General features: G+C 41.8%; 1 protein-coding gene across 2 annotated transcripts in view; it reads right to left on the bottom strand.

Annotated features, from left to right (window-relative positions):
- ELOVL7 (ELOVL fatty acid elongase 7) overlaps positions 1-14,393 on the bottom strand; it is a 41,167-nt gene that overhangs the window by 10,471 nt on the left and 16,303 nt on the right. The window contains exons 2-5 of one of the 2 annotated variants that reach the window (XM_083465533.1): positions 6,570-6,659; positions 3,576-3,766; positions 1,650-1,730; positions 654-710 (exon numbers count right to left, since the gene is read on the bottom strand). In XM_083465533.1, the coding sequence (XP_083321659.1) occupies positions 654-710; positions 1,650-1,730; positions 3,576-3,766; positions 6,570-6,633 (393 nt within the window). In that variant the 5' untranslated portion in view covers positions 6,634-6,659. Of the gene's footprint in view, positions 1-653; positions 711-1,649; positions 1,731-3,575; positions 6,390-6,456; positions 6,660-14,393 lie in introns of both variants that reach the window. The other variant, XM_083465534.1, reaches the window with a different exon arrangement.

Raw genomic sequence — 14,393 nt, 5'->3', positions numbered from 1 at the left:
ATTCCCAGCCACTGGTACAGTGGTACCTCGGTTCTCGAATGTAATCCATTCGGGAAGACTGTTCAAGTTCCGAAACGTCCGAAAACTGAGGTGCAAAGGGCTGTCAGCAAATTCAACTGAGAAAACTGAAAAACACGCAGGGGAAGGCGTTCGACTTCTGAGGCGTGTTCAAAAACGGAAGCATTTACTTCAGAGTTTTCGGCATTCGGGTTCGGAAACATTTGCCAACAGAGATGTTTGAGAACCGAGATACCACTGTATTCTGAGGCATAGTAAAGCGAGAATGTAGTCATAGTGACTAGTAGTCACTGAGAGCCTTGTTCTCCATGAACGAAGTCTTAGAATCTTGAAGGCTAAACGTAGTTGACTAAACTACAGACATCATCACTATGAGAAGCAATTATTATGGAAGCCTTCCCACCCATACAAACTTCCCTGCTTCTCTCAATGAGGAAGAGAAAATATGAAAATAAAAGGTTCTCCAGGTGTCCTCACTGCTCAAATAAATTACAGGACGTGGAAAGTTTACATCCACACAGTGGAGTTACCACAACCCCACCTCATGGTGAAGGAGAAATACAATATGCACAAAACAATCTGAAGTATACAAAGGTGCTCCTCATTTACTTGTTAGATTCTACGATCGTGCTTACCGTGTCTAGCAATTCAATGAATTTCGAGAAATAATACAAGTAGCAGGCACGAACCATCTGCAGAGAAGAAAAAGATGTGTTAAAAACTGAAAACATAATGGAGCCCAAATCTAACCTTAGTTGAACTTTATGAAGGTTTTTCAAGCTTTCAGTGGTGAATTTATGTGCAACAGCTTCATGGTGCACCTCATCACCATTTACCAGGTGATACAATACAAGGAAACACCAGGGTGGGTATACAGTGGTACCTTGGTTCTCATACTTAATCCGTCCGGGAGTCCAGTCCGTTCAACTCCTGAAACCATTCGAAAACCAAGGTGTGGCTTCCGATTGGCTGCAGGAGCTTCCTGCAGTCAAGGGGAAGTTGCGTCAGACGTTCAGCTTCTGAAAAACATTAGTAAACTGGAACACTTCCGAGTTTGCGGCGTTTGGAAACTGATTTGTTTGGCAACTAAGCTGTTCGAGAACCAAGGTACGACTGTACACACAGAGTGGAGCTTCTGTATATTTCCTACACAGCAGTGGCGTAGCATGGGTTTTCAGCACCCGGGGCAAGGCAAGTAATTTGCGCCCCCTAACCCATGGATTTGCGCCCCCTAACCCGTGGATTTGAGCCCCCTAACCCTAACCCCCAGATGTTGCGCCCGGTGCGGCCGCCCCCCCTGCACCCCCCACGCTACGCCACTGCTACACAGCAGCATGCAGTGCCCACAAACACCTTTTAAAAACTTCTGCAATGCAATGGGAAGGTGCTAGTTAAACTTTCTCTCTCTCTCTCTCTCTCTCTGACACACACACACACACACACACAGAGCAAATCTTTTCTGCATGTGTGTAAAAAGCTGCATTGGTGTCCATGCTTCTCATGGCTGCTCTTTTCATTACACATATATACACACATTCATTTGCAACTCTTCTGTTGTAGCCAATGCAGTCAAATGACAGCACACATTCCTGGAACTTTGTCAACCACAATAAAGTCATTACATGACTCACCCTTAGAGCCATAGGTGACCTGGAGTAATCAACTATGTCACAGCGATAGGTATAGCCTGTAGCCCAGCCAGACATAAGGAACTGTAGATGGAAGAAGATAATGATTCATAACAATAACAGTAACAATAATTTATTTAGATATACGAACTTCAGGGGTGTTTTTTTCCAATTGCATGATCAATGTTTCATTTTTTTTTGGACTGAACACAATCCATGTGTATGTTTTAGATTATACAGATTGGCCCAATCTGTATAATCTAAACAGTTAGCACTTCTAGAAGTCTCAACAAATGTTTCAGTTCTGTTAGCCAAAAACATATACATACATAGTGTTCAGTCAAAAAAAATAATGAAACATTGATTATGCAATTGAAAAAACACCACCATGAACTTTGTATATCTAAAGGGTTCAGAAGTAGGTTTTGTTTTTTGCTTTTGTTTTTTTTACTTCTATCACAACAGGTGTAAAAAGCTACTTGCCCTGTCACTAGGGCAGCAAAGAGGTTATTCCGGGCAAAGTTAATAGTAACTGGAAGTGGATTTATTTCTTTTTCCAGTTGTTCCCGTTGTCCATTATTTTTACAGAGGTGCATTTGGCAGGGAAACTACTAATATATTTTTAGGTATGCAAACATTTGGATACTTATTACCAAGGCTATATAATCAAGAGCATCTTACTGAAACGAAAGGTTGAAAAATTATAATAAGAAGATCTCTATGAGCATTACAAAAGAAAGCAATTTTTGTGATACACGGATCAAGTGCCCTTACTGAAGAAAAAATTGACAAGACAGCCCAGAAGTCAAAGACTATTTCAAGTATCTACAAAGAAAAAAAATATAAAGTCACAAAAGCAGTTTCATAGCATAGCTCAGTGACAGAGAACATGTTTTGCATGTAACAGGTCTCCTCCGTACAGAGCCACCCAGAGAAGATGGACCAGTGGTCTAACTCTGTATAAGACAGTTTCCTATGCTCAGTGAAGTCATGTTTCTTATTTCAACAGCCTGCACCTACCAGGTATAGTTAGGTGACTTCCCAGTTAGGTTCCTAATTCACAGGCAAAATATGCCTTGTGCTTCCCTGTCCACACATCCACTGCCTCATATATAACAAGGCACACAGATGACATCACTATACAGGGATTTTACCCAGCAGAAATAATAAGGAATGGGGCTTAATATTCCCCTCTCCCACCTGGCTCCTCATAAATATAGGGAAGTGAAGAAGAGAGATGCAGAGATACTGCCTGGTTAATTTGTTCACTTGTCACTGTGGGTGTGTGAAGCCTGCAAAGCCTGCTCCAGGTGCTTCTACTCTGCCCAGTAATATTATGGAACAGTAACGGGAAACCTGTGGCCATCTGGATGTTGTTAAGACTCACATCAACTCCAGCCAGCATGGCCAACGATCAGAGATGATGAGAGATGAAGTCCACCATTTAGGAGGGCCCACAGGTTAGTCAACTTTGACTTTACATATTACAGAGCCACGTCATTTTTAGGATAATGTTGTTCCTGGGAGCATACTCGTGTACAGTTAACAAAGGGAGGAAGGAGGATTCTTACTCCCCCAAACACATACTTTCCCCAGGAGTAGAGATAGAAGCCTAGTGTGGACTCATCCATTTGCTTCACATGTTGGGAGAAATATTTGCTGCATTTCCCAACTGCTAGGATGTGGTAGAGGGAAATACAATTTAGAAGGCAGTCCCTAGGCTTCAAAAAGCTAAGAGGGTCAATGAATTTTCCCTGGGAACAAAGGATCACATTGTGGCATTCAGATTTGATGAAAGTGTTTCTAAACTTTGGTGTTGCAATCTGGCCCACAGCAGAAACCCATTTACATTTTTAGGAAAAGAAGAAGAGAAAAAAACTTTGTGCACACCTAATCGGCATAATGAGTCTATTCTTAGGCAATACTTACTTCATAAGTCATATAAATTGAAAGAGCCACTACAGCGAAGTTGTAAAAAACCATCAATTGCCTCAAATCAAAAGGTTTCCTGTTCTCCATGAACTTTGGTCCCAGGTTGGTGACAAAATAGATATATGCTCCAAGAATAAGTGTCTGTGGAAAAGGTGAGGCCATAAGCGGGTAGCCATCGACTCGTGGATCTGGAAGAGATTTAGTTTAAAAGGGACCAAGTCACTCAGCTACCATGATTAATCAATCATCAAGTATATTATTAAGCAAAAATAGGCTGTTCATTCAAACAAACATTTTCACCTGTACAGGCACATTTGTTGTTTACCTCAGCTTCCCCCACTTTACACAAAAAGCATACCTTACACAAGGAAACAAAAACCTGCATCCATAAGTTGCAACAATGAGAAACTTTTGACAATGGCATGACCGTGTTATTTTTTTCCTTGAATACTACAAACAGAAGTCACACGCTCTTGAAATGCATCATTAAATTTTGCTATTTTGGCTAGATTTGAGACCTAGTGCAGCCACTATTTTGGTGTTTGATGAGTTGCATCATTTACTTCAGCAGTGGCCAACTTCAGTCTTGCCTGATGTTACTGGACTACCCAGCACAGCCAAGGGTCAGCTGAAATCCAGAATCATCTGAAGGATCTTTGATTTACTCATTCCCTGTATTTTTATTGCTGTCAAATGGCAAGACAGAATAAAGTTATTATAAAGCCTTCATTGACCCACTTGACTAGTCTAGCAAAATACTTACAAGATTTAAAAGGAAGTAACTTGGTCATGTATATATTTCACCAATCCCTCCCCAATGACTGGGACATCACCAAGAATGTCCAACATCCACCCCTATCATTAATGGCATATAACAGGGATGTCCAACTGGTCGATCACAATCTACCTGTCGATCGCTGGGTGTCCCTGGTTAATCTCGGGACCCTGATCAATTCCCCCCCCCCCAAAAAAAAGCTCAACAACTCTGGTCAATCCAATGGGTAGATCACTGCCAGTTTTTTTATAGTGGGAGTAGATAGCAGTCTCTTGAAAGTTGGACGTGCCTGGTATATAATATACATTAGTATCCTCAATCTGATAAGAATATTTCATTTTTTCCTTTTACATTAATGCAATACTCTTAAAAACAGGTACTAAATTTACCCCCATTAGGAAATGGGATTCCTAAATAACCTCATTGCTACACTGCTCAGAAATAGCAGCTTTGGTCTCCCCCTATACCCAATAATACAGTCTTCTTTATACTGAGTTTATCCAGTAATCCAAGAAGTATTCTTGGTGGGCATCATAACACTTTCATAAAGGAGACTCGTTTGGAGACAAAACAACTTGGTATTCTGTGGAATAATGTGAAAACACAGAGCAAGGGCACCCAGTGCCTTCTAGGTTTTAATATTTGTGAATGGCAGAAGTGCGCAAGTGCACCATCTTCCTTTCCTCCTAGGCATTAACAGGAAACATTGTGCACAAATTGTTCACATGCGATATTCATGTTTGACTGAAGCCAGAAGCAAAGCCAGAAGCAATTTTGGGAGCGTCAGTTAATGTCTTCCTAGGATGCTTATTAGTGTGGAGCTTATTAGTATTTGTACATCCTGCTGACATATTGTTGGGGTATTCTAAATGTGGCGTTAGGCTCTGTGTGTGAACAAGCATGCATAATTTGGCCCCTCCAGATGCTGAGGGGAAGTGCTGTGCCTTTCAGGACCTGTGTGCGGACTTCCTGGAATCACCTGGCTGGCCACTCTTGGAAACAGGATGCTAGACTAAATGGAGCTGCGATCCAGCTCAACAGCTGTACAGGAATCACCTTGATCATAAATTTTCCCGAATTTATGGTTATCTATCCCTTATTCCAAGACAACTAATGCTCTAAAACTGGAAACCAGTTATGTGCCATTTCATAGTTGCACAAGCATTACTTTGGCATTCTACTTCAGTGGAACTCTTAATAAACAACACCACAACAACTCTGATATTTTGAGAATCCTTTCCTTGTAGAACGCCTAAATTTAATTTATACACATTTCCATTCAAAAGAGCTGGGATCCCAATCCAGAGGTGTGTAGAAGGGATCTGACAGTACTGACAAAAGAAATGATTCCCTTTTCCTGATGTGACAACCAGCCAGTAGATTTGCATGTGCTCTACATCAAAAAGTAAAATCCTGTGCCTAAAATCCTTGGCCTGTATGAATCCACAAATTCAGTAACATTGCATAGATTCTCCAGAAGTGCAATCACACCACCCAGTAAAGGGCTATCAATGGGTACAAGCCACAATGGCCATGTGCTCCCTCCGCTGTCAGAAGCAATGTCAGTTGCTGGGAATCACAAGTGGGGAGATGGCTGTTTCGCTCAGGTCTTGCTTGTGGGCTTCCCACAGGCATCTGGCTGGTCACTGTGAACAGGATTCTGGACAAGAGGGGCCTTTGGACAGTATTGCATTGTGCTTTTTCTGCACTCTCAAGCAATCACAGGATGCAAAGACCTGCTTATTCATTTTTCAGTTAGGTAATACACGTGTAAGATGGTATGCATGACCTTTCTGTACATTGAAAAGACTGATAAACATTGTGCAACATGTAACTCATAAAGTTAAATCCTGTTCCTCTGGAAGCAACTCATGGGTGAGTCAACACCATGTAATCTCTCACTTGTTAAACATCTGGTGCAATCGATTACTCATTTTGTGTTCCATCTTCAATTATCCCAAATAAACACCCGACTTGTTCCTTCCCAAAGCTTCCAATATGCCCACGTATCCTGGAATAGCCAAGTGCACAAGGACCTACTGGCAGATAGATAGATAGATAGATAGATAGATAATACTTTATTTGGCTATAAGCCCACCAGACCTACTGGCAAACAACTGTACATTTCAGTTTTACATAGATACTCTTAATAATACTATTTCAGTTGTTGTTAAATACCATAAAACAGAAAGTCACTACTGTGGAGCAAGACTTACCAGCATCTTTAATCCACTCATCATAAAGCGATGCAGCCTTCAGCGTCAGATTGTTTAGGGCCATCTCCACCGTGGTGAGAAGGATCTCTCCTGAGGTGCAATAAATTGGACATATTAAAATATGCAAAGAAAAAAGAGGGTGGAAGTCTTCACACAACTGTCAATGAAATTGTTGCAGGGAAGCAAGTTGATTGTAGTGTACACTAGGCAACAGTTTAAGGACATTTAACATCAACCTCATTTTCTATTTTATGCAATGCATACCCCAGTCACAATTTCATCTTTGCACACCAAAAAAAAAAACCCACACATACACACATGCCTGACTTGTAAAAAATGGTTACCCAGAAGAAAGCCCTGCTGGATTCCATGGACATGGCTTTCCAAGTATTCAGGATCACTACTATGGTGAAGATCAATTTAATAATATCAGAGTGCCCTTATTCTCACCAGTGCAACTTAAAGACTCTACAATCAGATGCTGTGGGAAAAAAGAGAAGCTTCTCTGTTGTTAAGCTCAGCTTTTTCTTTTCCATTTCCATCTGCTGAAGCCACAAAGTGGCAGGGCAGTCTTAAGCATTAAACCTATTATGTATGGATTTAGAGTGGGGGAAGTAGACAAATGCAAAGATAATAATGAGACCAGACTGTACTGGGTGTCCCTAGATCTGCTGAATGTCAGTTCAACCCATGTAGATCACAGCTAACCACTAGCTCAAGAGTGGCTAATCCTTAATGAGCTCCCTGAGCAAATTTTCTGCTTCCCTCCCAAGATCCTACTGATTCTGCTGGTGGCAGAAAAATGGGGAGGAAAGTAGACAGTGATGGGGTGGACAGAAGCCAGAAAACAAGTTGGAATGCAAATGGCCCCCTCCCTGGTCTTCAGATTGATCAATTTAAGAACAGAGAGGAGGTGATAATCTTTCATCAACTGATCTGTACTGAAAAGCTGAGGGAAGAGCTGTGTATGTGTGCATGTGCATGAAAGCATGGGGTGTGGCCGCACCCACTACTAGCATACAGACCCTGGCGACTTGGCCAAGGGTGAATGCAGCTATCACACTAAACAAAGGTTAGCAACTCCTGACATAGGACCAATTTATCCAGGTGGTTTAGCTGCTATCAGTGGCAGGAACGTGGCTTCCATTGACCTGGGTTGACCTGCCCTGCTGGTATGTTTTTCACACAGCTGCAAGCAGAAACACAAGCAGAACTCACTGCATTGATTCTTGGCCCCACTTTCCTCTAACCATGCCAAGAGGCCATGCGAATTGGTCTTCCAAGCTTGTTTTCCAAACTCTCTGCTTCTTCCATGTCTAAACAAGGTCCAGATCAAAAATATGCAGGGAACCAATGGTAGAACTCCTCTAACGGGATTGTAAGAATTCTAGAATGTTCACAGTCCAATGACTAAATCTCCCTGAAAATGGAAAGCCAACCTATCAGGGAGAAGGTTAGAGTAGAAATATTGTTTTCATGTTTGTTTTTATGTTTGTCTCATTTTGGGGTTCATCTTAGATAGGATGGAGTGGTTTTGTTGGGAAAGAACCCTTTTACAGTAGTACTACATTTTTGAATATGTTTTTAACATTCTTACATTATTTTTATTATTATATTTTTACTTTGGTTGTAATTTACTTTGAGACTTTTTGTAGTAGGAAGTGATATATATATATTTTTAATAAACCTAACCTTGACCCTAACCGGGTAGTCATTTGCGAAGCAGGGTCAATTCCACTAGCACTGTATGCCCAAGATGTCAATGGCAACGATAGCATGACACTGCACAGCAAAGTCTTTTTACTTTTCTTGTCCCCTTAATCTTACTGCCAGCTCTATAAAAGCAACTTCCCAACCACAATGCCGAAAGGGCTTCAAACTCAAGACAAAGTCTTTGAGCTGCCAAGTTAACATCCTGAAACTTCAAGACAGTTCAGTGTGACCAAATTCATTAATAAGTACAGTGAAACTGTGAATTTTACAATGAGCTCTTAAAACAAATCCATGATGTAAGAAAGGGTTGCTCAAGCCATTCAAAAGAAGCAAACTAAAATATTTCACAAACACCATCCCAATCACAGTGTCTCTTAATCATCAGCATCATAATTTTATTATTTATACCCCACCCATCCGGCTGGGTCAGCCCAGATAACATGATTAACAGCATTTACATATTGCTGCAGAGTATTCAAAATATTGGTTATGTGCTGTGCAAGTCAATCAATGCCTTGTTTCCCTTAATCAATTTAGGTAAGAAGTGTTAGGCAAGCAAATTCCTTTGGGAATCAATAGGCGATTGCAGGGCGAGATCACTGTGGGTTTCTTCTCCCTTATAGGACTCCAGATCAGGGCTGTGATCTCATCAATACTGGCTTTCCCAGGGAGAAACTATTTTTTTCTGGGGCCTGATCCTACACGACAGATATAAGCTTATCAGTTGGAATTCTGAAACATCCATTTGGGTCTACATAGCACTAACTGAGAGTCGCTCCCATTTAAAGATAAACATATTCCACCCCTACCACAAGTTTCTAAATTTGTAATCATTCTGCAGAATAGATACATACGCTAGTCTAACATCTTCTCAGCCTTTCCCAATTCAGACCGAATGAAGAGAGAGTGCTGCTACAAATCCCTAAATGAAACCTCCCAATGATATTATATGAATGTAGAAAAGCATAGGAAACAGAATGGACCCTTAAGGGAACCCACAGAGTCAAGCAAATGTTTCCTAGGACTCAGCTACATTAGTAAAAAAAAAAAAAAAAAGCATTTTAAATGTGTTATACCACTGTGACACCAGATAGTGCTGTAGAGTTTGAACCTTTGGCAATGTGATTTCCCATTATGAGTTTTGCAACATGTTTTCCTGAAATGTTTTTTTTTTGGGGGGGGGAGGGTTAATGTCTAGATCAAGCCCTAGTACAACTTTCTGGTAGTGAGCCTGAAGGCAGGACTAGAGCCATAATGACAACTCCTGCCCCTGTGGGGTGCATGTTTCTCTCCTGATATAAGTCATTAATCAGGGTGACCAAGGCTTTTTGGTGGCAAAACCAGGCCTGAAACCAAACTGTAATGAAAGTAGATAGCCTGTTTCCTCCAGGCATACCAGCAGCTAGCTGGCCAAGACCCTCTCAGTCACCTTGCCCAGGAAGGGAATATTGCAGACATGGTAACAGTTTTCTAAAACCTCCGGATGCAGTGACCTCTTCAAGAGAGGTTGCACCGCCATCTCTTTCAAGGCAGTGCACAACTGTCTCTCATAGTGAGGCACTAACTAATCCTTGGACCCATAGAGTCAGTCCCTGTTACTAGATTTTATCAGCCATGATGAGTGGGGATCAAAAGACCACACAGTCTGCCTCACCACCACAAGCATCCTGCCCACATCCTTTGGCTGCAACAGTCAAAAACTGATCCCACAAAGTGACAGTGCTTTAGGGACCTGCAACAGACCTGAACCAATCATGGCATCGAGTTCAGCGCAGATCTGAATGATTTTGCCCTCAAAGTGATTTACAGAGATGCCTCCCAGCAGGCTACTCAGTGGCCCGTTTTCTATTATGCAACCTTGTTCTGAACCAGCCAGTTTGCTACTCTCAGCAGCTGTGCTGGGCAATTCACCAAAGATGTGAAAGAGGCTGAGAGAGATATGATCTTTCGGCCGATGCCACCACCATGTAGTAATCAACTTGGCGCTCTACCTGGCCATTTTCATGGCAGGACTTACCTGTGGCATCTGACCTGCTTGGTAGCCTTGTGCTCTCAAAAAGCCAAGGAGCCTCTCAAACTCTCTGCAGCTGAATAAGGCACTTAGGGGCAATCTTATCAATAGCCCTCTCTGTCTCACTATTCCAAAGTGGATCTAGGGCATTAGCAGGAGCACCACATGGGAAATCCTTCCATTTCCATCAATCTCTGGGGGTAGACTAGAGGGTCATAGGCAATGCAACCCTCACCAGGGAGCGGTCCATCCACAACATCCACGATAACTCACCACCACCCCTTTCACTGTATTATTTTTTTCCAGATCCTGCAGCTTGTGTCTGACACATATATGTATTGCAAAGGCCCCATGGTTATCATGGCAACCACTAAATCCTGGGCTGGTCTAGATAAGGCAGAAACAACATGGGCATTGAAGTCCCCAAGAATAGTGTCCTAAGATTCTGCAGCACCACACTAGAGGCTGCCACCACCAGGGTCATATCTAAGAGGTGGACAGTAAACCAACAAGCTCCCCATCAGGGGCTATACACCATCAACAGCTGGCTCCCTTTTTATCTGTCCCAACCCAACAGCCTAGCAGTCACTGGGAACTAGGATCAGATGTTCCAGTTGCTCACTCAGCCAGCCACTCCTCCACAGCAGCTTTCTCTCAAGCAGACCAAGCAGCAGTGATTGTTTCACAGGAAGAAGAAGAGGAGTTTGGATTTGATATCCCGCTTTATCACTACCCAAAGGAGTCTCAAAGCTGCTAACATTCTCCTTTCCCTTCCTCCCCCACAACAAACACTCTGTGAGGTGAGTGGGGCTGAGAGACTTCAGAGAAGTGTGACTAGCCCAAGGTCACCCAGCAGCTGCATGTGGAGGAGCAGAGACGCAGACCCAGTTCACCAGATTACGAGTCTACCACTCTTAACCACTACACCACACTGGGGTTTACTTGGCACTGCCTCTCCTCTGCTCCCACAAACCTCACAAGCCTGGTGAGGTACTTAGCTACTTAGAAGGCGCCACACAGAAGGTGCTACTTAGAAGGTGCCACACAGCTGGCTTCTTTTTTAATCTCTCCTTATATTGTGTCCTTAAAACACTCAAAGTCAGCTAATGTGTGTATGCTGCCATTGCAAGGCAAAAAAAAATAAAATGGGCCCACAGGTCCCAAAAGGTTGGCTGGTGACGCCTGGGCCAAGAAAGACATAATGCAGGGTATCAAACCTCAGAATAATGGGGAAGAGGGGCTCCAATCTCAACCAAATCAGAAATGCTAGAGGAAGGTCATGTAACCCTTTCTCATTCACTATTTCCCACAGATGGTCCTGGGACAGGGTGGAGAAGAGAGACACATAGGCACATCCTTAACTCCCATTTCACCCTCCATCAGGACCAGCACCACCTTGGATGGTGTATTTAGATTGAGAAGACATATAATCTGCGTTGAGCCCTATTCAAAGTGCTCCTTAACTTTAAAGCCATGAACAATTTTAGTCCCAATTATCTTAGTGTATACCTTCTCTCATATGAGTTCTGCAAAACTTAAATCCATCCAATGAAGACCTGCTCTTCTACTAGGGACAAGGACATTTTGAATTTTCTCTTTATTTCTTTGGCCCTTTATGCACTTCGTTGCTGTGGTGTTTGTTTTAATTTTTTATTATTATTGTAGTCTATATTTTTGCATTCAGTAAGAAAACACAGAATATAAAGTTTTAAAAACACAAAAAATCCAAATAAACAGGACTACTGGTTAAGTGATATCAAAAACCTGCATTACCCAACAACAAAATATGATTGTTGTGTCTTGGGAGTGAACAGAATGGAAACCTGTACCTGTTTGTTTAAAACCCTACCTGACCAGAGACAGACAGCACGATAAAAACTAATTAATGAGTATTCAAAGGCAATGATTCCATCTTATCCCTATTCATTATTACTTCTCTTCTGGCTTTAGTGATACCATCTCTGTGATACCTAGCTCTTCCCAGCTATGAAACGCCCTCTATTGCAGTCCTAAGCCTTGCTAATTTAAAGAAGTGTTGTAAGGCTTACCTTTGGGGCTGGCCCTTGAGTCTCAGAACATGGCAGGAAAATTTCAATTGGCTTTATTCAGTGTTACTGGGTGAAACAGGGTGTTGGTTTTTTACCTGTCCTGAGTCTTTGTGATGGGTGGGTTATTATGTATTTTTAGAATGGCTGGCCCCCAACTAAATAAAACCTTAAATCAAGCATATGGTTTTTACTTGTAAAATATGCATATTAGTAAAAAGGGAAACAAGATACCTTGTTTTATATAGACTGGGTTGGCTTCGTATTTGGGGGGCCCATGAGAAAGATGTATTCTTTGGATACCCTTCCCCCCCCCTTAGATCCACCTTCTTGACAGTATTGCAACTGCTCTTTTCCTTCCCCACTCCCTCTAGGCCAAATTCACACCAAATGGAGAGTGCAATATCCTCTCAATATTGCTCGTATGCTCAGAAAGCACACACGAGAGGAAGCCAACCTGCTGTCACTGAACTGCAACTCACATCAGCTCCCACAATTGGTCATGCCAGCAGAACAGAAGAAAATTTTAATCCAACATCATGTAGAGGACACCACACTGGCTACACAGGTACAAGTTACAAAATTGCTACCTGACTTGACCAGAGCAGCTTTTAGTAAACTGAAAGGTTTAGCTGCTTAACCTAAATGATAGAAAAAAATAGTATGCAATCCTATACAAGTCTACTCTGACGCAAGCCTGTATGGCAGCCTTCACCAACTTGGTGCCCTCCACTGTTCTAGGCTACAACACCGTCAGCAGCCCCAGGTAGCATTCCTAATTTCTAGCTAACAAAATTCTAAAATGTTGAGTTTGAAGTTTAGCCTCAGTGCAACTTTTGAACAGAAGTTGCCTTTCCTTGGCAGCTAAACAGCAATAAATTGGCTGTACAACTGATTTGTAAAGAAGTGTCACTCCAGTGAACAAAAGTTGCTGGTGAGAGGAACAGGAATATCAGACCCGTAAACCAGGCAGGAATATCTTACCATGCAGGGAATACTTAAGAGTTAGTAGGCGTTTAACGCTTTCTATTTTCTATGTGTTTTTAAAAGCAAGCTCAGCTACCTTACTTGCCCATGGGTGGGAGAAATATAGGCACACTGCAGCTAACTCCCGAAAACAAAATCTACTTTTCCTATTTTCATTTTAGTGCCAGAAGAACAGGCAGTTTCTCCATTTGCATCCACCATCTCCCCCTTGGCTTTAGTCACACAGTTAATGGCAAAAATGAGCAATGCCAATTTCTGAAAAGCAAATGGTAGCCAAAGCAAAATGAAAGAGGCAATTGCCTAGCAACATTCAAGCATGTAAGGAATTGAACACTTTCCCAGGGGGAAAAGCAAGCAAACTTTGAAACTGTGTCAGCAAAAGAAACAGAATCAGCCTCTCATTGTTTTAAACACCCTTTTCAAAGATTGTGGAAAACCCATTTAATTGGTGCCCCCTTTCCGAGTGCTGCTATATTTTTCAATTTTATGGAAAGTATGTCTGGTCTTTCCACAAAGTTCCTTTAAAAAATAGTTTTGGTATCCTAAACATATGTATGGTACTATAAACCAGATACACTGGAAACAAATTAGTACTTGTTCTGAAATTCATGCTAACAAAGATGGCCATGCCTCAAACTAGTATCACATGGACACACACCCTGACAGTCAAAATAATCTCTGCATTCGAGTTGGTAAAGCCCTAGGAACTGGTCCCTGCATCTTGCCTACGTGGCAGCCACCCCCTTTAAATACATGCCATTTAAATGCTACATCACAACATACTTAAATACCAGAAGGTACTATAAAGGTACTATACCAATGATGAACTCAAGACTATGTCTTCATGTAATACTAGGCATCTGGCAAAAGAGGTAGCGAGAAGAAAAGAACAATAATGTTACTACTGAATAACTCCTTAAACCAGGGTTACAGTTGCTAAAACATAATGTATAGTTACCATTTTGGGGCTCGAAAGTCGTATTTTTCAATAAGACTTTTTGATTCCTGAAATTCATTCTGATTGTGCAGATAAAATGTCACGAATAGAATTCTACAGGATGTGCTGTT

The sequence above is a fragment of the Podarcis liolepis genome (assembly GCF_965112155.1).
Source record: "Podarcis liolepis genome assembly, chromosome: 11".
NCBI lineage: Eukaryota > Metazoa > Chordata > Lepidosauria > Squamata > Lacertidae > Podarcis > Podarcis liolepis.
The sequence above is the reverse complement of the archived record's forward strand: the minus strand, read 5'-3'. Positions and strand labels throughout refer to the sequence as shown.